Here is a 27,780-nt window from a genome sequence, read left to right as displayed (position 1 = left end):
TAATTTATTTAGTTTGTGATTACTCTAATAAACTGACAGAAAAAACTAACATTTACAGACATATATTTATATGTGTTTAATGACTTTCTTTATATTTTTCATCAGCTTCTATAAATATTTTTCTTCAAGGTGAATGATTTTGTGAGGGATAAATGTATGCGCAAAGATGGTTCGGTCCCACTTGCAGCAGAAATTCTTGCTGGAGGCTGTGTAAGTACCTTTTGCAGATCTTTTCGTTGACAAGACTTGTTTCACAGACATATCACCACTGTGGTAAACAAGTGTGGACTAAGGCTTCTGTTCAACCACAGATCCTGTGCAAGGGCAGCGTCTACTAGGGCACCTCGGCTTTTCCTAGACAGGAGAACCATTCCTGAGGTGGAAGGGTAAATGTTTCTTTTCTTACTGCCTGTTCAGACATGCCTGTTCAACGTCCTTGCCTGCATTTCATTCTGCAATAGATGTCATTTGTGGCAGAAGCATTTGGCCTTTGAAAAATCTTTGCTAACTTTTTCTAAAGTTAATTTTTAGTACCCTCTTTCTTCATGGCACCCGCTGCTGGGTCAGGCACTAAAATTTGTAGTTTGAAGTCAGCAGCCATAGCTCTGCTTTGCTTTACCTCCCAAGTGCCAGCAGCACCTCAAGCTTCCCAGTGCTTCTGGAAAAAGGATGCTGGGAAATAACTGGCTGAGTGCGCTCTGCATTGTCAAAACGCTTGGAATAAATATTTCTTTATATGGATAACAACCTGCATCTTGTTCTTAAGCTCAGCAAAACATGTCTTGTTTTATCTCATGTACAGGTTTGTTCATGTGAATGTAAACACTTTTTAAGTAAATTAAACTCATACAAAGAATGGTGCTTCAAGATAAGGTTGGTTAAATAAACGGGCTTTGATCACTAGGGCAATACAATATTGGTATATGTTCCATCTACACCTATGTTTCTTTTCTTATAAGAGAGATGAGGTCACTTTTTTTAATTAGCTTGTTCTGTTCAGGCAATGGTATTCATAAAATAATCTTTCCTTGAAATTCATTGAGTTTAGAAGCTGGGCAAATACCTGGAAATATTAAACCTTTGTTTGGAAAGGGCGTATTGTCCTGTCTAACGATGAATGGGGGTTCCTTGAATTTAGCAGGAGCTAAGTCTTAGCTCCTGGTGATTCTTAAGAGGTGGACGGAATTGGGCTACTGCCTGCCTGTCTTTCTGTTTGATCACTGACCTGTCATAGACGGCCAGGTAGGATCCCCTTGTCCTGTAACTTTAGGAGCATTCAGGATGAAAAGGGGAGGCTTTAATGTCCTAAATAAAAAGGACACACAGTAATAATCAAAAAGAACATTAGGAGTTGCAAAAACTGCTCTTCATTTTAAAAAAGCTACAGTTTCCATTTGAGAAACTAGATTTCTTATTTTAAACAGGCACACCCATAGACTGCATTTAGCTTGTCCTGCAGGGTATTCCAAGAGGCCCAAGGTATCAGGGCATTTCAGTAGGTCAGGTGGGTTTGTGTTTTTTTTTTAAAAGATGGGTTTTAAACTTACTGAAAAGGCATGATTATCTATCTGTGTAAGAATTTAAAATGTGAAATTAATTATGTGATACTGTTCAAGATTCTGGCATTAATCTTGAGGTTTATTTTCTTTTTAATGCAAGCATTTTGCCTGCACGTGGGTCTGGGTGCCAAGGAGATCAGTCGTGGCATGTATCATCTACTGTAGGTGGTCTTGTTTTCTCATCTGTGGTTGCCCATTTCAAACACAAAGCCCAGACTGGCATCAGAAGTGGTGCCTAGTTATTGTAAAGAGGTGCAGCCCTTTTTCAAAACTGATCTAAACACAGGCTTAAAATTGGAGCCACTTGGGCTTTACAGCTACTTAAAATATCTGTGAAATGAGGTTTGCCATCCTTCATCTCAAAGGCTGGTAGACAGTGGTCCTCAGTGTTTCAAGTCTCCTGTTTTGCCTTTTTTTTTTTTTTTTCTTTTACAGTCATGGCTTTAAGAAGTAAGAGTTTATTTTTCAGGTAAGCAATCCTGTAGGTAGCCAACAATCCAGGCCCCTTTAGATCTCTGAGTGGTGGGGTGGATGTGTCCATTTTCATTGTATTTTTTTTAATAGCAGCAGCATCTCTCTTTGCAGGCTTTGACAGAGTTTTCCCCATCACCTGAGCCAGTCACACACCTTAGAAAGTCGTTCTGAGTTCCACAGCCTTGTCTGTCCAATTGGGAATACAAAGGGTTTTGAAAAGTTGTGTCACATGAGTAGTTCCCCTTCTTAGTTCACCCAAGCATTTCCAGGCTTTGACTTTTAAGTCCCTGGGGAGCTCACCTTGCTTCATTATTACTGAGAATTAGTACACATGGCTGACTTTTGCACTTGTAATCAAAGGTGCTCATTTCTTTGAAGAAGGCTTTTTCTGTTTTGTAATCTGTTTTCTACAAAAACGGAAAATATGCGGGAAGGTCTTTGTCTCATAACCTTCATAGCACTTAGCTAAACTAATAGTCTGTTTTATTTTATACTTTTTTAGAAAAACAACAAAAATATTTGGTGGAAGATTTTGGAGGAAAAAGGGAATAAAATTAATCCCACTCATTAATTTATTTTTATATAAAAATTCTGTAACTGAAGAGATTAAAAAATACTCTTCTGTTTCATTGACACATGTGCAAGGGTAAATCTAACTATTTTTCAACTCATTTCTTGCACATTTGGTTTTAGTTCAGAGCCCGGTGAAAAATTCAGTTTCAGTTTTCTGAGCATTTTTGTCGATTCACACTTAACAGTAGTGATGTATTTAGCACAGTTCAAGACTAAACTAGATGCCGAGACTGGGGGCTACACATTCTAAGTCTGAAAGGTTCTTGTGTGTGTGTTTTTCCATAAGTTGGTTTTCCACTTTGTAATTAGGCTAGAAGTTGTAGGAGGTGTTGACAGGGGTCTGGACCCTCAGGTGTCTCTGCACAAAATATATATACCTTCTGTTTCGTTCTATCCTTCCCCTTTCTTGGGTCAGGAGCTCAGCCCCTGTAGATGTGATTGGCGATCACTGTCAGTGACAGCAGAGGCTTTCAGTAAATGGGGCAGAGGAGAGAGGGCCTGTCACCACTACTCGTTTCCAAGTAGGTTCCCAGTGACTTTAAAAACTGACATATTGTCTCTGAGTATATCATTGTTCTTGCTGTGTTGCTGTTACCTTAAGAAAAACATAACGTGTAATGAATGCCACGTGGTCTACAGGTTGCAGACCCTAGTTCAACAAAATAAGTGTGTATTGACTGTCTTCTACGCATCTAGTGGAATAGAGGGTTGAAATCCTGAGGGGCTGGGATCCTTCGTTTGTGATCCTTTGATCTTAAGGTCATCAGATAAGACAATACAAATGGTGCCATGACTGGCTTCAAGGAAGATAGAAATATGATGATCAATTTATTTGGCATGAAAATCTACATTGAAAAGAAATGAAATAATATTCACCAGAAAAAAAGTATGAACCTCTGTCTTATAAAGCTCATATTATTAAAAAGTACTTACGTACCTATAAAAAATAATAGTATTTTGTAATAATTTTTGGAAAGATAAGTGAACATTCTTTTTGAACAATGGTCCTTTGATAATAGGCCCACTGTATTTTTCCATTGATACATATATGCACATTTGTGTGTGTATATATGTATAAATATATCTAATTCTTATTGGAGTTTATATTCATTTTAAGTGGGATAAATAATTGATATGCTCATGTCACTGCTGAAAGGGATTGGTGAGAATATCACCATTGGAAAAAACATAACATGAAGAACAGTCTTACTTGCTCTCCCCTGAAAGTAAGTGTGACCCTAATATTGTCACCTATATATCCATTATTATGGTAATTGCCATATGCATGATATTTTTATGCCTGTTTGTATAGCCATGTATCAGATACCATTGTTAAGCCAAGTTTGTGTTACTCATCTTTTTTTGCATCACATTCAGTTGCACTTAATTTTCATGATTTTAAAGAACAAAAGGATACAAATACCCATGTACCTAACAGGTACCTTATGATGTCAAACTTGACAAATGCAGGTGGAGGCCTTCACGTACCTGTCCCAATAGCCTTTAGCTCTCTCATCTCCCAAGAGATAACCCTATCCTGAAATTGGTGTTTTTCATTTCCATGCATGTCTTTATACTTTTCATTACATCTGAGTATATCCCTAAGCACTATAAATGTTTGCTTTTGGATGCTTCAGTCTGACCCAGTGCCAGAGGAACAACTCAGAGCACTCCCACGTTGCATTTTTTCCCATCAGTGCAACTCACATGCTTCACTTGTCAGAATAGTAAATGGGAATATTATTTTCAAAGTCTATAATGTGGCATACCGTGAGTATGTCTGTTATAGAAGTGTGGATTTATAGGATTTTATGTAAATATAGTTGGAACTGTGTATTTATTTAACCAAGGTTTTTGTAACTTTGTGGTTTCTTTCCTAGACTAAAGTCATTTCTTCAGCCTGTTCATTTAAACTCATGCCCAATACCGAGTAAATTTAAAATTGTAACCCTCCCCACTGCCAACACACGTACTCCCTATCTGGCTTACTGTCCATCCTCTTCCCCTCTTTCCTAATGGCAGTGATTTCAGTGTTCTTCCATCATTGCGGAGAGGTGTTTTGGTTATCTATTGCGACATAAAATCATCCTAAAATTTAGTGGCTTCAAACAGCAGTTTATTATCTCATGGTTCTGTGGACTGACGGATTCAGCTGGACATTTCTCACTTGTGATCTTCCCGTGGTTATAAGCAGACAGCAGCCAGGGCTGGAGTCATCTGAAGGCTGGACTGGGATGGATGTCCAAGAGGGCTCCCATTTGTGGCTGGCAGGGATGCTCACTTTTGACTTAGAGCAGCTGGAGCTGTTGTCCACACACCTGCTGTAGCTTCTCTGTGTCCCTGGGGCTTTTCAAGCCTTGGCAGCTTAATTCTAAGAGAGAGCTTACCCAAAGCAGATATTCTAAGACTCCTGGGTAGAAGCTGCAAGATTTCTTATGATTTAATTGTGAATGTGACTTCTGCTGGATTCTGTTGGTCAAATAAACCACTCACACCAGCCCAGATTCAAGAGGAGAGAAATTAGACCCTACCTCTCAATGAGAATAAGAGCAAAGAAACTGCCACCGGCAGGTCCATAAGCAATGTGGCAGGACAGGGACGACCTTCTTGCCCTCTGCTTCATAGTTAATCCCATGTCTTCTTTGAGGATCTGTTGCAGATTCTGAACCCATTCCTACTCCAGATCGCTCTTGGCTGCAGGAGGCAGAAATTCACTAAAGTAGCAAAACGTAAGTGTAGGTTTACCCTGAGCGTGTGCATAAAATGAAAACAAAGGCTCTTGAGAATTGAGGCAGCTCTGGGAACTGGTTGCTTTCTCTGTTTTCTCCTCTTGGCCTATTTGGTCTCTCTCACAGTGACTTTGCATCTCTCTGCGTGTGTGTTGTTTTTTTAAGACTTTATTTTTTTGCAACAATTTTAAGTTCCAAATATTGAGAGAAAAATACAGAGGTTTCCCACATACTCCTGCCCCTGTACATGTATAAACTCCCCGATTATCAACATTCCCCCTTCAGAGTGGTTCATTTGTTGTAATTGATGAGCCTACATTGATACATCACAGTCACTCAAAGTCCATAGATTACCTTAGGGTACATTCATAGTGTCATACATTCCATGGGTTTGGACACATGTGTCATGACATAAATCTGTCATAAAATACAGAGTATTTTCACTGCCCTATCAATCTTCTATGCTTGCCTATTCATCTCTCCCTCCCTCCCCCACCCCTGGCAACCATTCATCTTTTTACTGTCTCCATTGTTTTGCCTTTCCCAGAATATTCTGTAGTTGGAATCATATAATGTAAAGCCTTTCCAGGTTTGTTTCTTTCACTTAGTAATATGCATTTAAGATTCTTCTATGTTTTTTCAAGACTAGATAGTTCATTTCTTTTTAGCATTCAATAATATTCCTTTGTCGGGAGGTACCAGTTTATTTATCCATTCACCTGAAGAACATCTTGGTTTCTTCCAGGTTTGGGCTATGATAAATAAAGCTGCTGGTTTTTGTTGAAAACAAACGTTTTCATCTCCTTTTGGTAAATACTGAAGAGTGCAACTGTTGAATCTTATGGTAAGAGTATGTTTAGGTTTGTAAGAAACCTGCGAACTGTCTTCCAAAGCGGTAATACCATTTTGCATTCCCACTGGCAATACGTGAGATTTCCTGCTGCTCCACATCGTTGCCAGCATTTGGTGTTGTCAGTGTTCTGTGCATATTTTTACTTCGAAGATCTACTTCTTTTCCTCATGGTGTTGACTTCTTCAAGAATTCCCTTCATGTTGTTGCTGATCATCTGACCTTCACATAGTATGACCTTCAGCCTTTTTTCATTGTCTGCCCTTGCTAATTCAAGTTTCACAGGTTTTTTTTTGTGTGTGTGTTTTTTATCATTTTATTTAATTATTGAAAGAGTAAATTTGGCAAGCCTCATCTTTGTATGCCAGGCCATAGAGCAGCCTTGAGTCATGACCCCACGTAAATATTAATAACTTCGCTTAACAAATCCATTTGTTTGAACTGTCTATAAATGTGTTCCTACTCTTCTAATACTATTTTGGTTTTAGCTTGAATTCTGTTAAGTATCCCCTGAATAGTAGTGTATGTATTTTGGTCATAAAATATACACAAAGCCATATTCCTCATGATTGAGCTTGAAATCCATTGACATTTCAGACCCAATCATATAAAACTAGGGAGAAAATTTCCTCATGTAATGAACACATGTGCTCTGACAATCAGAAAGAACTGGTGAGTCAGACTGCCCGAAATGGATTTAATTCCTACTTTTGTGATCTTTTTCTTCCCAGGGTTTCTGTGGATGTGGCCTCACAATGCAGTTTTCTTAAGGCAGAATTTTTATTCCTCTGTGCAAGTCTCTGTGCACATATCCTAGTTATAAATATAGAATGGCCTGAGGCTCAGTCATTAAGTTGGATTTCCATGGGGTTGCTCCTACATAGCATGTCAAACAGCCAAGATTTATTATTATGTATTATGTATATTGATGCTATGGAAATCAGGTTGTTTTGTAATGCTCACATCTTTATAATTCATTTGTAGTTTAATGAAAATCTAATGGTTAGTTATGTTGTATCAAATTTTGTTATTATTTGGAATATTCTCTGGGAGATTTTTTTACATACACCCAACAATGTGAGACCATATTGTAAGTTTTGGGGGTTTTTTGGGGGGTTGTTCATCAGTGGTAATTTCTGGTTTAATAGACTTATAAGAAGATTAAAGTGAATTAAATCATCCTTGCTTTCATAAGCTTTACAATATTATTCATTTCCAGATTTTTAAAAAAATTTTTATTGGTGACTATTAGGGAACAGTGTGTTTCTCCAGGGCCCATCAGCTCCAAGTCGTTGTTCTTCAATCTAGTTGTGGAGGGCGCAGCTCAGCTCCAAGTCCAGTCACCGTTTTCAATCTTAGTTGTAGGGAGGGACGCAACCCACCATCCCATGCAGGAATTGAACCGGCAACCTTGTTGTTGAGAGCTCACGCTCTAACCAACTGAGCCATCCGGCCACCCCCCAGATTTTTATAAACTTAAAGTTATACCAAACATACATATTGTCATCAAGATCATATCACAAAATTTTCTATATTTGACATATAACTTTTTTTTAATTATGTAAAAATAACCATATTAAAGGTAAGGTAGAATATAAAGCAAAATAAACTACCCATAGTTCTTCAGTTCTCATATTGTAAGTTTTCTTAATTTACACTTATGATTTATTCCTGTCTTCTAACTCTTGGCTCCAAGGCTTAGGGACTGTTTCAGGCATTAGATATAACCTGTTGTCTTTGTTAAATATGGTCCTGTTTTTCTACTTGAGAAGATCTTCCTCCTGCAAAACTTTGTACTGTTAGGTGATTGCATCCTGGGAACTTTGGGTAAATGTTTACTAAACTGAGACATCTGAAAATGCTAAGGACAGGACCCATGTCTCACTGTTATGCCTCTGTGCCTAGTACTGTGTCTTACACATGGGAGAGGCTTAAAAATGTTTATTGGCTGGATAAAGACTTGACCAGAAGGTGTTAGTGATAAGGGCAGTAAGCGTAGTGTGGTCATTTTGTCTATCGTGTTGCCGTTAGCTTAGATATAGATAGCCAGTGTAGGGGCATTAACTCCATAGATGGGAGCAGGTTGAAGGCATTGATGGACTTTAAGGAATAGCTGTACCATGTGTGCATATGTACATATCCAGAATGTGTCATAAGAAAGGTTTTCCATGATTACTCAGTAAAGGAACCAACTTTTAAAAACCTCCCTATTTATTTTATTTTGCTTCGTTTCTAACAATTGCAAGTAAACTGACCCTCATGTAGAACTTTAAGAAGAGGATGGAGATAACTTGGGGCATTTGGTGTAGCTTCTTCGTTATTGCCTGTGTTTTTTAGTAGAAAAGATTTTATCGAATGGGTCACGTGGGAATTTATCGTGTCAGAATAACGCAGGAATCAAAACAAAAAGCAACTAACAGTAACAAGATACCACTACACACTTATCAGAATGGCTGAATTCCAGAACACTGACAACACCAAATGCTGCTCAGGATGAGGAGGAATAGAAACTCTTACACACTGCGTGTAGGAATGCGAAATGGTACAGCCACTTTGGAAGATAAAGTTTGGAGGTTTCTTACAAAACCAAACGTACTCTTACGGTAAGATCAGCAATTGCACTCCATGATATTTACCCAAAGGAGTTGAAAATTTATGTTTTCAAGAAAACCTGTATGAGGATATTTTTAGCAGCTTTATTTATAACTGCAAAACTTGGAAGAAACCAAGATGTCCTTCAGTAGGTAAATGGATAAATAAACTGTGATATAGCCAATGGAATATTATTGACCCCCTAAAAACAAATGAGCTATCAAGCCATGACAACACATGGAGGAACCTTAAATGCATATTCCTAAGTGAAAGAAGCCCATCTGAAATGGCTGCGTAATCTCTGATACCAACTACAGTACATTCTGGAAAAGACAGAACTATGGAGACAATAGTAAGATCAGCGGTTGCCAGGAGTTGGGAGGGTGGGGAGAGATGAATAAGCAGAGCATGGAGGATTTATAGGGCAGTGAAAATATTCCATGTGATAGCATGATAGATATATGTCATCATACGTTTGTCCAAACCCATAGAAGGTAACAAGAGTGAACCCTAAATTAAGCTATGGATGTTAGGTGATAAGATGTGTCAATGTAGGCTCATCATTTGTAACAAATGCACCACTCTGGTGGGGATGATGATAAAGGGGAGGGCTGTGCATGTGTGGGCAGGGGGTGTATGGGAAACCTCTGTACCTGAAACTGCTGTAGAAAAGAAATTCTGAGAGAGAGAAAGGGGGAGGGAGTGAGGGGGAGGAGAGAGAGACAGAGAGAGAGAGAGAGAGAGAGAGAGAGAGAATAACAAAAAATGTTAACCGTGGCAATATCTAGATTTAGAAGTTTATGAGAAGTCCATGAGGCACCTCCATCATACTCTGGGCAAAAATAAAAGAGCTATCTGATGACACTAAGGACTGCATTTGTTGGCTCAGAAACGTCATCTTATTAGGGGAAAGTCCAGCTTGTGATGGACACTAAGCCAGATAAATGTCTCTTTTCTATGTTCCTCTCTTACCCTTTTTGGGGAAAGTCTCAGAGTCGTTTGACTCAACACAGTTCAAATGTCCGGACATCCTTCTGGATTTCTAATAAATAGGGGAGGGGCTTGTTATGATATAAAACTATGAAGAAAGATTAGGTCACAGCGTTCATATAGTTAAGGTACTTTAGACAGTGAGGGTCTGTAAATCATTAAATGGTTCTGGTAGTAGTAGTCAAAATAGACATGTATAACGGGCAGAACCCAAATGTGAACATATTTGACAGGTCTGTAACTTAATTGCTTTTTAATGTCAGTCAAACAGATTCTGCTTTGGTTCCTTGGCCAGGCTTCTATAGGCCTATTAAAACCCTATGAAGTTGAAAATGTGAAATTTAATATTTGTAAAACGTGTCAACAGTGCAGCCTTTTTCTGCCTTGCCATATAGTTAAGAAATTAAGAATAGGAAATTTCAATTTGGTATCTGTCTCAAAAACAATTAAGTGGTGAAAATCCATTCTGTTCTCAACGTTCTTAAAAATCTAGTTACAGACTTTTTACTTAAGAGCTTAATTTACACACCAAATCAAAGGAGAAAATCCTGTATTGCTTTATGTTTAGAGATGTACAGTTAGTCTAAGTAGGTGTATTAGTTTGCTAGGGCTGCCATAACAAAATACCAAAGACTGCATAGCTTAAACAACAGAATTTTGTTTTCTCGCACTTACAAAAGCCAGAAGTCCAAGATCAAGGTATCTGCAGATTTGGTTTTCTTCTGAAGCCTCTCTGCTTTGCTTGCAGATGGCCATCTTCTCACTATGTCCTCACATAGTCACGCCTCAGTCTGTGTGTTGGCTGTATCCTAATCTTTTATAAGGACTCCCATCACATCAGATTAGGGCCTACCCATATAACCTCATTTTACCTTAAATTACCTCTTTAAAGGTGCTGCCTCCTTATATAGTCACATTCTGAGATACAAGGGTAGGACTTCAACATGAATTTTGGAGGGACACAATTTAGCCCATAATACTAGGGGTGAAGATACAGGTTTTTACTCAACTTGTAATGGGGACTCATTCCTGATGGCAGTAGAGTGATGACCCCTCTTGTGAGGACACTGGGTCTGACAATTTCTACTCAAAGCTGGATGGAGTGAGTGGCCTCTGGGCCTCACGCTCCCTCAAGTTTGTTAGCTTCTCTGTGAGGTTGTTTGGTGTCTGTCTTTAGTACTTGTGAACAGCAATTAACTGCTATTGGGCCCTGCATTTTATTTCAGTTCATCCACTGCTATTTGCTGAATATCTGTTTTGTACCTGTGATCTTTATATATGATGATTATTTATACCTGTACTTTCTGTACTACTATACACAGATTATTTTCATATCTCCTTTTAACATTGAATTAGTAAGAGAATAAATGGGAAATACGTTGAAGCTAGATTTCTTAAGAAGTCTTCATTTTCCAATTTACTCAAAAATCAAAAACTGTCATCACTTGAGTATTCATTTTATATGTAATGTAAACCATTAGACATTTACTAGTATAGACTTTTTTTGAAGTTGCAATTTTATTTGTGTCCAAATAATCAAAATAATGTATTTGGGTTTTAGTTTTTTAAAAAAGTCATATTCCATAACTTCATATTAATCTATTTTTGACACATGTAAGCACACATTTTAGAATGTCAGTGTGCAATTAGATATTCTTAGCACATGTCATTTGTGAAAAGCACTTTAAATCTAAGTGCATTCAATTGAGCATAATTAAAATATCAAGATACATATTCTTCATATACATTTTACCACTTAATTTTTTAAGTAGCTATAAGTATCTTCCATGTGAATTCAAATGAAAGGGAGGTGATTAAATTACAGTTATAGTTAATGCTTTTAGTTTAAAATATAGCAGGAATTATACAATGTTAAAATACACTGCTATGTTTTCTGTGGACAGAAGATTGATAACGGAATTGGATTTTTTAAATTCAAGATTGTTAATATTCTCTGCAGAGTCTCAAGACGGTTGCCTAGAATGATTTGAGGGGGGAAAGGGAATCATGAGAAAGTATGTTTTTTCATCTTGTGGGTTCTTTTGACTCAAATCCCGAGGTCCCAAGAAAGAATGTTCGGGGGATACTATCCCACTTAGTAAAGAAACATTGGAGAAAAAGGCTTGTTTAGTTCATAAGAGGTGAAGGAAAATGGTTCATACGGAAATAGGAACTGGAGCCCCTGAATTGATCCTTTCAGTCATGTATTTAGATAATATTTCATGCCGCTGTTTCCCGTGGTTATAGTAATGAGCAGACAGCCTTGGCAAGTCCTTTTTAAGACACATAACTTTAAACCCTACTTGTTCACCATTATTGGACCTAAAGTGGTCCAATAATGGTGAAGGTCACTGTTCTAACAGTACTTAAAGAAATTTAGGCCATACATTTAGGATTATTGCCTTTCTAAATATTGCATTTCTTGAAATGGTTTTTAAGAAAGAAATAGACACATAATTTGCCACAATAAAATTACCTATGTAAAATCAGAAGTGTTAACAGTGAAGTAAATCATCATATAACATGGCAAGAGGAACTGGGGTGGCAAAATTGTGAGGACGAGAAGAAAACAAGCTTACAGAAGCATCTAGGTACTGAGCAAAAGCTGCGATAGAAGCCACATTTCAAGTTCTTTGTAGACTGTCTGTGTAGCCCACTTCAGAGAGAGGGTATTAGAAGGAAAAAAAAAAAACCCTATATTTTATTTCGAGCCACGAGAACCATATCATGTGAAAGATTGGAGCATTTGGAAAGAATGACAATGCTTTGTGTCAAGAGAGCTCCATTCATTTGAGAAGCCTGGTGCTTGGGCTTCCTGCGGACATAGTTGTAGTCTCCACATTCCCATTTTCCTTTCTGGTTGGCTGGTCTCAGCCCTCCAGGATGCACAGGTGAATTTAGGAAGATCACAGACTTTAGACGAGAATCACAACAGCTAAAAATGTCATATGGAGATGGGAATTTTGATTTGTATTGGTAGCAAGATGAGGCATTCAACATCCACTTGAGGTAGCCTTGAAAAGCCCCCCAAATTCGAAGTTGCTCTTGAGCACGAAAGGCGATTGTGTTGCCTTTCACCTCTAGCAGTCACGTCACCTGGTCAGAAGAACACGCACTGTGCATCGTTTTCAGCAGTGGGGAACCTTTTGTCCCACATCCAATTCAGTCTCTGTCTCCTCTCTTTGTTCTTTTTGTGACAGTGGTTCACATTTCCAAAGTGATTTGCCAGTGTTGGGGACAGTCACACCTGAATGGAACAGCAGAGGCCAGTCCCACAAACACAGTGAGGTGAACGATGCTAGTTACCTATCTGGCCGTTGTCATTTTTACCAGCTCCTACACTGGGACATGATTAACCGTTTCTCAATAACAAAAACATTTCAGAATTAAAAATACCCATAGTTTATTGAATGTCAGCTTAAATTTAATTAAATAAAATTAAATGAACTTAAATAAAAATCATCTGCCTATGTTGAGCTTTACTGCATCACCCATTACCCACTTAGGTACATTCTTTTCTTTCTTTTTTTTCTTTTTTACCTGATATAGCTGCTTCCTACCAATCTTCAGTATAACTCTGCTTTCCTCAGAAAGGAAGTTTAATGTGCATGTTTCAAGGGAAAGAAAACTCAATGTTTACTGGCTTTAAAGGCGTTTGGTAAGCTAAATTCACCTAAACAGAGTTCTGTCTTATGTTTATTAATGGTAATCAATGCCATTGATTGAGCATACAGCATGCTATGTACTAGGATAAGTGCTTTAAACACATGTTTTCATTTAATACTCACAAAATTCAATAAATAACAGCTAGAATATGTGCTCCATGAGGGAGGGGGTCCTTGTCTTGTTCACTCCTATACACCGCGATAGAGTTGGCTCGCAGTCAATATTTCTTGAAATCGTGAAGAGCATTAATGTAAGCGTGCCCATTTTACAGGTGTGGTAAGTTTAAAAGTGGGTAGATTAAGTCGTTTGCCATAGTCCTCACAGGGAGTCTGTGAAATGGTGTCATCTCTGCAGTCCAAATGAGAAATCTATATCTTAGTAAGTTTGAGGAATTATCTGAGGTCACATACAAAGAAGTGATAAAACCTGAATTAAAATCCAGGTCTGTGTGACTCAATTGCTCCAATCCAGAACCACTGTTCTGTATTTAGGTAAAACCCACACCAGTGTAATTATTTTGTAAGCCCATCTGAGTGTAATTGAAAATAATGTCACTAGTTATACATGTCTGAGTCTGAACTATTCCTCCAGGATTCAGATTTGGCATGATTTGTAGATTTTACCACCTAGCGTCCTGGGGCTTCCTTATGATTTATTGCCCTATCTACAAAGAAAAATTTGCTGCATCTGATGAAAGTCAACTATATTGTACCTGTAAAAAACTTTCTTCCATATTTCTTGATGTACTTTAGTGTCTCTGAATCATTGATTTATCTCTTCTAGACAGGGGCTCTCCAAATCATGCCAGTTCTAGTCTGTGTGATCAGATTAACCAATGATTCAGGCAGATACTCTGTTTAAACAAGAAAGAAAACACTGAAAATGAATCTGTTGTAAAGCATAGGCTTTTTGACATTCTGCAAGTCAACATAATGGTTGTGAGCCTGGGTTAGGAATCAGGCCTGTCGGGTTCAAATTCTGTCTGCTTTGGACAGAATGCTGTGGCTTTTCATTTCCTCATCTCCAGAACTGCAGAAATATAGCCTGTGTCAGCATCATCGGAGGAATGGAGATAAGGTCTGAAGAGTTAGCCCAGCGACAGCTATATCACAAATGCTCAACCAAAGCCCGTCTCTGACTTTTCCAGAAGAGGAGAAAGGGTTCGCAGGGCTATAGTCATCCTAACTAAGCTCACTTCAGTCACCAGCTGATGTGTTATCTTATATGCCTTACCATCTCCCCAGATTGCCCCAGCCAGCAGAAATCTTGCCCTCCTTTGAATTGCCATGGCAATTTGTATGGACCTTAGCTCTTGTCATATAGTTATCTTTTCTCATGTGCCATTTTCTCTGTTCATAAGGCATATATTTGTTGGACTCAGTAGAAAATCCCTTGCTTGCTTTCTTGTAGCCCTGGGTGAATTGTTATATTAGTTTTCTAGAACTGCCATAACAGAAAAACAAAGACTAGGTGACTTAAACCACATAAATTTATTTTCTCACATTTCTAGAGGCAGGAAGTCTAAGATGAAGGTGTCAGCAGGGTTGGTTTCTTCTGAGGCTTCTCTCCTTGGTTTGAAGATGGCCACCTTCTCCGTGTATCCTCCGCACGGTCTTTTCTCCTACACATATGTGTCTTTATCTCAGTGTCCTCTTGTTATAAGGATACTGGTCACATTGGATTAGGGCCCACCCATATGACCTTATTTTACCTTAATTACATCTTTGAAAGCCCTATCTCCAAATACAGGCACGTTCTGAGGTGCTGAGGTTTAGTACTTCAATACATGAATTTTGGTGGAGCACAGTTCAGCCTGTAACAGTTGCTTTCATCTTTCTATGCCTCAATTTCCTCTTATGTAAAATCTGGAAAAATACCTCTTGAGTGGACTGAAAAGGTATATACTATATATATATATATACACACACACACACACACACACACACACACACACACACACACACACATGCAAAGCAATATCCTGATAGCCCATAATGAATGCTTAGTAAATACCTATTACCTCTACTCCTTTTCAAGCTCCTTGAAACAAGAATGCTTTCTCACTCATCTTGTATCCTTGCAATTTTTAGGACAAACTTTGAACACGATTTCTTAAAAATATTTGGTGAATAAAGGAATGAATGATCAGGTAGCTGAAGTGAGTCTGCAAGAGGTGTATGCCTTTCTCTTTAAATGGATCCAGATACTGGGTAGTAACTAAGATTTTAGTAACAAAGAATATTCCAGGAAGCCTGTAGAGGAGTCAGTGTCACCACTGTAAATGTAATATGCCACACAGAGCCAGTTCTAATATGGACAGTCTTCCCCTGTCCTACTTGCCTCAGACCCCAGAGAGTCATAGGGAAATGATTTGTGACAAAATTGCACAAAAAAGCAGTATCTTCACACAGCCAGAGCTCTCAAGTGATGAGGGACACAAAGACATCGTGCACAATAGGTGTTCCTGTCCGCGGATTTGGCTGTCTTTGATCTCTGCAAAGGAGGGACCTGGGCAAGGTACTGTGAATGGATAATAGACCAGGAGCCAGAAGAGCAGCAGGCAGTGTGTGCTGCTCCGTGATCAAGTCATGGTGATGCCCAGACACCGTGCATCTGATGATAAGCATCTTCTCTTGGTGCCTCGGAGTCTCATTTTCTTCCAGCTTGACTCCAAAGGTCCCATTCATCTTCAAGCACCTCTACAACGTGCCACTTTCAATCTGTAGGTTCTTTCTTTCTGAGCCCACTAAAGGTAACGAGCGCATCATTATTTTTTCCTAGTGTCACCACACGCTTTCTTCCCACTGCTTCTCTTCCCTGCAGTTCTCTGGAGTGGATCTGACTTTTGCATCATCCTTAGTGGTTAGAATTCACTTTTCTGTGCTAAAAGAAGTGGTACCTATTGATTGGCTTGGAGTTAGGGAGTTGAGTATAAGTTCTTATTATATTGTAGTGCATGTTAACTTTTACAGACATTAGTACAGATATGTGGTAATGAATGAGACAGCAATTCTATACGTAAGAATTATGCCCTTTAATAATGGTACTACTTGGTGCCTCCTTCACCTAAGATGGGGGATGAGCAAAACATGGTAGAAACAGGTAAGGACAGGTAGTCAGGGTGGCAGTCTAGACACGGGAATACTACTGCCTTCTAAACAGTTTTAATGAGTGGAGTGAGGGAAAGTCTCAGTCTGTTTTTAAGAACACGTGTGTCTTGAATAAAGTATCAAGTTTATAAAAATGAAAAAAATTTTATTCAGAGAGTGGGTGAACTTTTTTTTTTGGTTAGCATTGCCGTGTATATTAGATAAGTTAGGCAGAAGTATTTATTTTTACTTGTAGAAGTAACACATGATCTGTGTAGAAGAAATTTTTAAAAAATGCAGCAGAAAAGAAAATAAACCCCTTGTAATCCTACCACCTCAAAAGCACTATACTGCCGTATCTCTTCCACATGATTTAAGGACAGTAGGGAAAGGTGTACATGCATTTAAACATATGAGAGTTTTTCCTTCATAGTATATATTGAACCTTTTCCACAATATTTCTATTAGCAGCATAGAATCTCATTGCACAAACATACTCCAATTCATTTAATCCATTCCTTACCATTGGATATTTATGTATTTCTAATTTTTATTTCCAGGTATTATAAACGACATTTCAAAGACCATCTGTGTACCTGGTTTTGATTAGTACAGGCCATTTTGTGAGGATGCATACATTAGTTAATAGGATCAAAGTATCGAGCAAGAAGTAGTTTTGTGTGATTTTTGACCCAAATTGAGCCTGTTGCTGTGATGGCATTTACTAAGCTGTAAAATGTCATTACTATGCCTGTGGTCTAGTTTCATGCAATCACTACATAGTGAAGATTCTGTGTCAATCTTAGTTCGAAAGATACAAAAATTTTAATATATTTGTGACAAGGAATAACAAGTTGAAGTACAGTAAGAAAGAATGTAATTGCTTATGATAAATATAGGCTTAGCTTCAAAATAGCTAGCTTAAAATTTCCCTTATAGTGCACTTTAAAGATTTCCACTGATGATCTCGGAGGTATGGCACCCAGCCATTGCTGGAATGAAATAACACACGTTGTTCAAAGTTTGGGCCATAATTGATTTAATGCATATTTTTACTACTTTGACATTTATCTTATATGAAAAGAGTAATTCTATACACGGTAATACATAAATAAAATTCTAATAATATTTAACTTCAGAAAATGGTGTTTGATAATCTACCTGAGTTTTTAAGAGAAATAAAAATAGCTTTCACCTAAGTTTACATGCTTTCTGTCAATTTTGAACTATTGACAGAATCACGAAGTCCATCATGAGAGAAGCTCTGTCTTTCCTGTGCTCTCCTACTCTGACAAGCAGATCTGGATCTCTTTAGTTGGATACTGTTTGATTTTTTTTTTTTTTATATGAAAGTTTATTGGGGTGACGATTGTTAGTAAACTTACATAGACTTCAGGTGTACAATTCTGTGATACATCATCAATGCATCACATTGTGTGTTCGCCACCCAGAGTCAATTCTCTTTCCATCACCATATATTGGGTTTGATTTTCATTTTATTGCTGCCTTTGTATCCTCAGCTTTGAACCCTGGGTGGCAGTTGATTGTGCTTAAGGGAATATTTGGCATTTTAGTGTGAGGACATTGGTAAGGCCAACAGAAGTCTTTCTGCTTTTGGCAAAGTCTCTAGTTTTGCCTTCTTTCAAGCTCTGCATGAAGGAGGTTGGGTCTCTTTACCCAAGGTCTCCGAAGCAGTGACTGTATTTTGATTCAAACTCGTAATCTCTGTTTTAATCGATGGGACTAGGGTTGAAACTACAGTCTCTTGAGAATAGGATACTCTGAGCTCCATTGAGGATAATCACTCATTTCTTCCTGAACCCAACCTTACCATTGCCCTGCTTTGATACTAAATCTTTTCTTTTTCTCCTTTTTAGGCAGGAGGCTCCCAGGTGATTTTCACAAATCCTTTGGAAATTGTCAAGATCCGTTTGCAGGTGGCTGGGGAAATCACCACTGGTCCCCGAGTCAGTGCTCTTTCTGTCGTAAGGGACCTGGGGTTCTTTGGCATCTACAAGGTAACTTTCCCTTGGGTCATTGATTTGAGTGTATAAACTAGTAACTGCTCATCAACATGAAATCAGTTCCTCGCGTTTCTACACCTGGAGTAGATGCTCTGCTGGAGCCCCTAGTGTATCTTCATGCCAGTTAGAAGGAGGTGCCCCTTCCTGCCACCTGCCAAAAAACCAGCCTTAGAAATCCACAAATCAGGGATGACTATGACGTGAATGGCGCCCTCTAGCCTTGTTCCATGCACAGCTCTTTGCAGCACCTCTGGCTGGAGCTTTATTTGGATTTCTTATGATACAAAAACCTGATTCTCAGTGTTGTCCTCCGGGAAAGACAGATGCAGAGATCACAGGGCACCGTCGGAGGATGTGCTGAGCTCAGTTTAAGGAGAAGCCCACAGTTTATTTTCTGATCCTGTACCTCCCAGCCTTATCCATATGTGTGCTTTGTCGTAACTATTTGGAATCTTAACCATTTTTCATTTAGAAAGTAGTTTTTCAGAATGATTACAAAGCCAAACTTTTCAAAAATTCTTAAAATTTGTTATTCACACTCCTCTACCAAGGAAGTTGTAATGGAATATATTAAAATTAGCTTCTTATATGCCCGGCTCTAAGGCTTTCTCAAACATAAGGTGTTCATCATCTTACAATGTGAAAATTTAAAAAAAAATATTCCATGGCCAACTTGAATATGTAAACATTCAGGGATATAGGAGAAGTCAAATATCTACTTAAAATAGTTTTCATTTATTTACACATAAATATGTAAAATCATATTATATAAAATTAATACTGTTTTTCCTAAACACAATATCAATAAGTACTCATATTCTCCATATGAATTTTGAATCAGTTTCTTGATTATCACTTAATCCACTTTTTGAATCAGTCGTTTACATGGTTTTACAAGAGTACACGATCTTCATTTTTATCCCAAGCTGGCAAAATGAAGTACCTTTGCACTCTGGGTGCAGTATTTTCCTTGGAAGTTTTATCCCACAGACACATAGCATTAGGACAGTTGTTTTCTGTTTTCCTATTCCCAGTTCATCCTGAATGGATATAACTGGTCCCATAATGTAACAACTTGCCACATTGCTTTTTAAAGAGAACTTGAAATGCCTTGTTTTGACATTCAGCACAGCATTTGTGAGATCCTATCCCCAGGATCTCCTCTCCTGCATTTTCACCCTTTTCTTTTTAACTGAACGTTTGCAGGTGACTTTGGTAAACATCCAGTGTAGTCACTGAGGTGGTTTCAGGCAAATCTGCTTTTCCCAAATGGTGCTCTGTACTCCTCAAGGTCAAGTGATTGGAAGAGTACCCCATGATCTGAGATTTTGTAAGGATCAAATATTATGTGACATGCTTTTTTTCTGGGGTTAGTTTTAAGATGGGGGGAACCTTGCCTTATATGTAGGAATCTATGGTGTTTTGGAATCAACATGCTAATTTTTAAAAGCAGCTCTTAAAATGCTCTGTGGTTGTGCAGTGGTCGCAATGTTCTAGCTATTTCATTGACCAATGATGCAGCTGTAAGAAATAAACAGTATTGTTATGAGGGATCGCGTTGATCAATCAGAGGAAAAATCATCTGCTTTTCTAAATTCTGGGGCTCATGCAGACTAGAACATGATGTCGCAGCATGTCATTTTGACAAGATGCCAAGCAATCTTTCAACAGGTTGTCTGGTACTAAACAGTTAGGTACTGTGGCGATGGCTGCTATTGAAATGTCTAGATGGATAAAATGGTACAAACTTGTTTGCTACACAGAAACAGAGACTGTTAAACTACCTGCAAATGATATAAGACTGAGACTTAGTCCTTTTCATCTTCGTAGTATTTCATAATCTTAATCCCCTTTAACACCCCCTGGAAATCGTTGGTCTCCTGATTTTATAGTGCGGAGACCAGAAGCTGCCAACGATAGCATCTGAGCTGAAATTGAGGCTCAGAAGTGTCTTGTTTCCACTTTCGTGCTAAAATTGCTTTCCTGAAATGAGCAGGATTGCTCAAGTTTGAGCAAGAGACCTCTCCCATATAAAGTTAGTTTAATTACTAGCCTGGTGGTTTAATCTAGTTCAGAGGCATTCCACAGAGCTTGGTGCTGCTTTGGGTGCTTTGGTAATTACCAAGTGAAGTCGCTAACACGTTGAGCTTCTGGAAACTTCTGTTCATTGCAAGAACGTGACCTGGCCGTCCCCTGCTTTCTTCTGGTCATTGGTGTCATCGCTAAATTCACTGAGATCTGTGAACCTGGGCTTCAGTCAGCAGAATTCACCTCTCTGTTCAGTGTGGTTGGTCTTTATTGCCTCCCTAGCTTACTCTCATTTATATTATCCCAGCTTTCAGCCTCAGGTTTGGTTTCCTGTGACTTTCTCTACTCCAGGATCACCCACCTTAAACCAGCCCTCCATAGTCAGAAATCACTTTAGCAATTCAAGATCCATCCTTTTAGGGGCATCACAGCTTTAGCATTGCTGTGCAGTTGACTCTGTTTTTGATTCCGGATAGCACCTTTTAGTAATAAAGCTTTTCACTGTTTCTTGTCTTGCTCGGGTAGAAAAATGCAAGTGACCTGAAGTGACCTAATACTTTTAAATGTGTCCCTCCACGTGGGTCTTTAAAAAGAGAACTGCTGTCCTAGTTTTAGTTGGGACAGGTAATCTTCCTTCTCCTTCCCTGTGTCCTTTTGTTTGCTGTTGTTAACATAACAATGCCAGACCCAGGAGGGGGAGTAGTTGGCTCTGTCTTGTGTGTTTAGGCCTGCAGTGCTTAACCTTACCTAAATTGGACTTAACCTGGTGGTCTTCTATTTTTCTCCTGAATTGACTTGCAAAATACCCTACTATTCTGTAGCTTCCCAGTGGTAATTAGAATAGTTGCTTTAGAAATACATTTACAACTGAAAAAAAAAAAAGAAAAAGTGGATGTGGTAAACATTTCACATTCCTGAGGTTAGAAATAGTTTAGAACAGATATAGTGAACCCTGTAAACAAAGACCCCTCTTTTGGTAACATTTAGAAACGTCTGAAAGAAAGTAAAATTCTCTCTTTACCGCTTCATTCTCTCTTCAAAGGATAACCACTACTTCATATTTTTTTAATATATTTTTAAGAAAAAAACTTTCTACTAAGATCAATATTTATCTCTCTCCTCCCCCTTTCCTTTCTTTCTCTCTGTATATCATGAATTATACCCATATCAATATCTTGTGTATGTATGTTTTAACAAAAATAGAATCTTTCTAAGTACACAGTATATCTTAAAGCTTTCCTCATTTTATTTTAATAGCCGTATAAATTTTTTTTTTTTAATTTTTTTAAGCAGTTGACTACTGATGGGTATTTATATTGTTTGTAGTTTGGGGATATGACAAGCAATGACAGGGTGAACATCCCTGCATATATTTTGACATACTTTTGTAAGTATATACCAATGATAAATTCCTACTAATGAAGTTGTTAGGTCAAGGGGGCATGTGCATTTTTTTAGAGTTAATAGAATTTTGTTAAATTACACCAGTTTATCAATTTTATCTTGGTAACATATAAGTACTTAAGACTAGTGTCATTTTTTTTTAATTGGGGAAGGGGAACAGGACTTTATTGGGGAACAGTGTGTACTTCCAGGACTTTTTTTTTTCCAAGTCACGTTGTCCTTTCAATCTTAGTTGTGGAGGGTGCTGTTCAGCTTCAAGTTGTTGTCCTTTCAGCCTTAGTTGTGGAGAGCGCAGCTCAGCTCCAGGTCCAGTTGCCGTTGCTAGTTGCAGGGGGCGCAGCCCACCATCCCTTGCAGGACTCGAGGAATCGAACTGGCAACCTTGTGGTTGAGAGGATGCGCTCCAACCAACTGAGCCATCCGGGAGCTCAGCGGCAGCTCAGCTCAAGGTGCCGTGTTCAATCTTAGTTGCAGGGGGCAGAGCCCACCATCCCTTGCGGGACTCGAGGAGTTGAACCGGCAACCTTGTGGTTGAGAGCCCACTGGCCCATGTGGGAATCAAACCGGCAGCCTTCGGAGTTAGGAGCATGGAGCTCTAACTGCCTGAGCCACCGGGCCAGCCCAAGACTAATGTCTTGATGTAGCAGCTTTAAACAATATCTCTTTTTATAAGCTCATAGCCCCCCATGAAGAAAACAACTATTGAGTCAATACTTTGAGGACATAGTACCATGCTCATTTTCTAACACCAAGACACATTCTATGGTTTTACAACCACCACAGTGGTAGTTCTCACCAGTCTTCTCCCACATTTGACTTTCATCTGGGTCTCTGGGAAAGCCTCCCCATGGGGTTTCTTTATTTTGACTTTTGACTCTCCCAAATCTTGTTTTGTTCCCACGGCAGCCAGATTGATTGATCTATTTAAAATGTAAATCAGATTAATTCAGTCACTCAACACACTTCTATTGAGAGCTGACTGTGTGCCCTGTTCTAGCCGTTTAGGATGTGGCTGTGAAGTCTAAGTCCCTGCTCACAGTTTGGTGGGTAGAAAAAACCAGCCAGCAAAAAAAAAAAAAAAAAAATACATGACATCGGGTGGTGTTAAAAAAAACCTTGAAGAAGAAGAAAGGCTAGGTCGGGTGAGGGTATGGATAAGGGCCAAGGCAGGATGGAATTGGAAGGGGTACATTTCAGTGGGTTGGTCCGGGAAGACCTCTCCGGTGAGATGATATTTGAGCAGAAACCAAAGGAAGTGAGAAATTAGTGTGCCCCTACAGAAACTGTGTCTCCCTGGTGAGAAACCATCCAGCAGCTTCCGCTGCACTCAGAACAGAACCCCAAGTCCTTCACTGCTGGCCCTGTTCCCTGCACTCCCCATTTTGTACCACCTTCTACTCTGCTGGATGTACTGGCTGCCTCTCCTTTCTTCAGATACTCCAAGCTCATTCCCTCTCGCTTTTCAGTCTGTCTGAAGTCTCTTCCCCTCACGTCTTAGCTCCACAGATGCCTGCTTACAAAGACAACTACATCATCACTGTCATATCCCCTCTTCCTATCCTTTACCTACCATGTTTCCCCGAAAATAAGACCTAGCCGGACCATCAGCTCTAATGCATCTCTTGGAGCAAACACTAATGTAAGACCCAGTATTATATTATTATATTATACCCAGTCTTACATTAAAATAAGACCTGGTATATTATATTATATTTATATTATATTATATTATACTATACTATATTAAACCCAGTCTTATATTAAAATAAGACTGGGTCTTATATTAACTTTTGCTCCAGAAGACTCATTAGAGCTGATGGTCTGGCTCAGTCTTATTTTGGGGGAAACACGGTAGCACCCATCGCCATCCGATAACTTTTCTCTCTGTGTGTATATCTCCCTTATCTAGAGTGTATTTTGATACTAGAGACCTGTCTTGTTCACACTCTTTGTTACAGTTTCTGGCACATAATTAGACATTGGATAAGTATTTGTTGAGCCAGTGAATAGTGAGCAAAAACCACGTGTTTCCAATCTGTACACAAGACTATTAGAGCACAGAAAGTGAGAGCATTGGCAAGTAATGCTCAAAGAAGACCACGGTATTAGAAGTTACCTGTAAAGAAAGGAGCTAATTGTATGAGAGATTACTTTTCCAGTTTCAGAGGCATCTACTAACTTACCCAGCAAGCTCTGCCCCGGGGTCTGGGGATACGAAAAACTCAATAGCGCATGGTTTTTATAAGGCGTTTACCATCTCGTGGGGGCAGTCGGACAAGTAGACAGACCCTTGGGATACAACACATGTGCAGCTGAGAAGGGCTGTCAGAGGGGTGTGCATAGGGTTCTAAGGGCTGTGGAGCTGACTCATCGCAAGACCAGGAAGGCTTTCTGAAGGGAGATGGCAGGTAACCAGGTGGAAGACAAAGACAAATGGCATGATCAGCTTTGTGTTTGGGAAAGGATCATTCAGCTTCAGAGTGGAGAATGTCCTGTGGGAGAGCAGGACTGAAGGCTGGGAGGCCACTTAGGAGGATATGTGCTGGGAATGGGCGGAGAGGAGAGATGGCATTGACCTATGCTTGGCCCGTGATGGTGGGATGCAGAGGCGGGATACATTTGAAGGGTGTTTGAGAGTTAGTCTCGCAACGTCTTGAAAGGTGATTAAAAGGTGAAAAGGAAGATTAGAAGAGGAATCTCATATTTCTGGTGGATGATACTACTTTAAATTTTAGATTTCATAATATTTGAGAATCTGCAAGAATATGAAAAAACGTTCTATCTGATGTTACCTTTATAATTGAGGAATAGAAGCCTCGCAGTCGTGTAAGATTTAACTAGGTGACTTAGGTAGGCCAGGGCAGGGCTGAGACAGACTGTCTCCTGACTCCCTGTCCAGTGTTTTTTTCTTACTCTACCATGTTGAATGAAGGAGTAGGGCCTTGTAGGATGGGGACTATAGATGCTCTTTTAAGGGTTGTCCACATGCCTGGAGCTATGAGAGTGGGTAAGGTCTCCAAGCTGATGGGGCACCAATGATAGAACTCAGATACCACCCGCATTTCAGTGGCAGGAAGAAGTATAGGTGGAGAAAAAGCAGAGGGGCTTGTCAGGTGGAGAACTGGCATGAACATAGTGTGTGGGAGCTAGTAGAGGGATGAGATAGAGTGGGGACGAGGGAGACATGAGTGGTATTAAATGCTGCAGAGATCAAGGGGGATGAAGGCCAAGAAAAGGTCTTCAAACTTAAAGATGGGAGTCAATGATTATTTTTAAGAAATCAATTTAAGTAGGGTGGCAGAAGTAGAAACCTTATGAGAAAAATATTAGCAGGCACAAACCACTATCTTTTACTGTGAAAGAAAAAAAAGGAAAAGAGTACAGCAACTGGAAGAAAAGGTAGAGTCATGCGGTAATGGTATTGGGGTAAGGAGCTTGAGAGATTTATTGTTTCTTTTAATTTTGTTGGGAGAACCATGCCTGTCTGTGTACAGAGCAGAAAAAGAGTCACTGAAGATGGAAGGATTTGAAGCATCTGAAGCTAGCAAGATCGAATATGGTGCCAGCACTTTCAGGAGGGACTTAGAAACAAGAGTCCTGGCTTTCCATTTAATTCTTTTTATTTTTTTTTTAATTTTTATTGGGGAATGTTGGGGAACAGTGTGTTTCTCCAGGGTCCATCAGCTCCAAGTCATTGTCCTTCAATCTAATTGTGGAGGGCACAGCTCAGCTCCAAGTCCAGTCGCCATTTTCAATCTTTAGTTGCGGGAAGGGCAGCCCACCATCCCATGTGGGAATTGAACTGGCAACTTTGTTGTTGAGAGCTCTCGCTCTAACCAACTGAGCCATCTGGCTGCCCCTCCATTTAATTCTTACCATATACAGCCTATGAGACAGATAGTTTTGTGTTGTGTTGTGTTGTGTTTTGTTTTGTTTTGTTTTGTTTTGTTTTGTTTTGTTTTGTTTTAGCTCCAAGTGACACCTCCAAGGAAAGGAAGGCTTGATGGGTTTAGGTAATTTGCCTAAGGTCACATACCTTGTAAGTAGTTGGGAGCTATCACATAAAGATATATTGAGCTAGATAGGAGAGAGCACATACATGCCTGATAATTCAGGGAAGTTTAAAACCAAAGTTATATGCTAAGCATTGATATTGAGCCGTTGGCAGGTGTGGTCTCATTGTTGACAGTGAACGTGTTAGGGAAATGGAGATGGAAAGAATAGAGATGACACTAGATGCCATGAATGTGTGATAGCTTAGGCCAGGGTAGTTACTGTTTAGCCTAATTGCTTGTAGTACCCAGTGCTATTTTTAGATGTTAGATATTATAAGAAAATAACTCAATTTTGCTTTGTTTTGTTTTTTTAGAATAAGGACATGTTACTTTAGCTCTTATGTCAACTCTTTAAATTATAGAAATTAAGCCTTTTTTAATCCATTGAGAGGCAATAGGGCCCTTCTGTTTTCCTAACTCTTAACATTAGCCAGAGTAGCAGAACAGACCACAGATGCTATGCAGAGAGCGTCAAAACCGGATGGGGGGGCCATGTTGCCACTCCAAATGCTGTCTATGTGTGATCATTAAAAAATAACTTTGTGCCTTCCTGATAGCTTTGTCAAAAACATCTGCCATAAAATGACCATTTTGGACATTTTATCTTATTAAAAGGCAGAATTTTAGAAATTAAGGGGAGTATATCAAGTACCTCAAGGGTCCAGCTTTTGTATCTAGTATGGTATGAATCTGTGATAAATATTGGAGGTCATGTGATATTGTCCATAGTATTCTGCTTAAAGGTTATATTAAAAGAACAACGGGGGTGGGAGGGAGGAAAGGACTTTTTTTTTTTTAATCTTTCTGCCCCTGTGTTTCAAATGCATCATCTGCAGAAAAAAGATAGTACTAGTACCTACATATTCATAGAACTGTTGTGAGGTTTACTAAAATAATGCATGTAAAGGATGTAGGATAGAACTTAGCACATAATATGCATGATGTGTCAGTTATTGATTTTAAATTATAGATGTCAACTAATGGATTATTGTAGAAATGCCTCGCTGCTTCCACTCAGCCCCACTCCTAGGTAGTTTCTGATGCTGTGTGGTCAAAAGCCCCTTCAGGTCAGGCATTCTGCTTTGGATTTGGGAAGGAGACACCTTGAAAAATATTATTTTCATAAAACAATGCCCAAAAAGTTGAGTATGCGAAAGGGGCTAGAAAAGATTCTTTAAAAAATTAGAAAATAGTTAATATTTTTTGTTGTTGGTAGTGGTGGTGGTCATTCTTCCATTGATTCATCAAGTATTTGTTGAGGGTTAACTCCAGTAGGTGCTAGAGTTACAAACGTGAGTATAGTATTGCCTTCAAAGTGATCGGTGTTGAGGATGGTGAGAGACTATCACCACATATTCTGGCGCCATACATTAAAAATTAATTGTAATAGGCAGCATAGTTTTGAGAAGAAAATTCAGATATAAAAGAGTATGTAACAATAAATTATTCATTTCCTAGCCCTGTGTTGCAGATATCCTACCTTTCCAGAAGCCACCATTTTTATCAAGCTAGTGTTCTGTTTTCTTGATTTGTTTCTTTTGCTTTTGTTTTTTGCTAAGTGCTTGAATGATTAGTTTTAACACAGCACTTTTTTATTTTAACTTGTGTAAACTTGTGTAATATGCTGTCCTTCGTGTTTAAAAGTATTCAAAATGCTGCTACTAATCTACTGTTCTTAGTGCTCTGAATATATTTCCCAGAAATGACAGATATATTTCTACTAATCTATCCTTACATTTCTCTGGTT

The 27,780-nt window shown here is 38.9% G+C and overlaps 1 protein-coding gene across 2 annotated transcripts in view; it reads left to right on the top strand.

Moving 5' to 3' along the window:
• Nucleotides 1-27,780, top strand: part of SLC25A13 (solute carrier family 25 member 13) — a 174,966-nt gene that overhangs the window by 127,670 nt on the left and 19,516 nt on the right. For both annotated transcript variants that reach the window (XM_019729757.2, XM_019729758.2), the window contains exons 13-14: nucleotides 130-210; nucleotides 18,400-18,540. In XM_019729757.2, the coding sequence (XP_019585316.2) occupies nucleotides 130-210; nucleotides 18,400-18,540 (222 nt within the window). The remainder of the gene's footprint in view (nucleotides 1-129; nucleotides 211-18,399; nucleotides 18,541-27,780) is intronic.

The sequence above is a fragment of the Rhinolophus sinicus genome, linkage group LG09 (assembly GCF_036562045.2).
Source record: "Rhinolophus sinicus isolate RSC01 linkage group LG09, ASM3656204v1, whole genome shotgun sequence".
In the NCBI taxonomy this organism is placed as follows: domain Eukaryota; kingdom Metazoa; phylum Chordata; class Mammalia; order Chiroptera; family Rhinolophidae; genus Rhinolophus; species Rhinolophus sinicus.
This window is presented reverse-complemented; position numbering and strand designations above follow the sequence as displayed.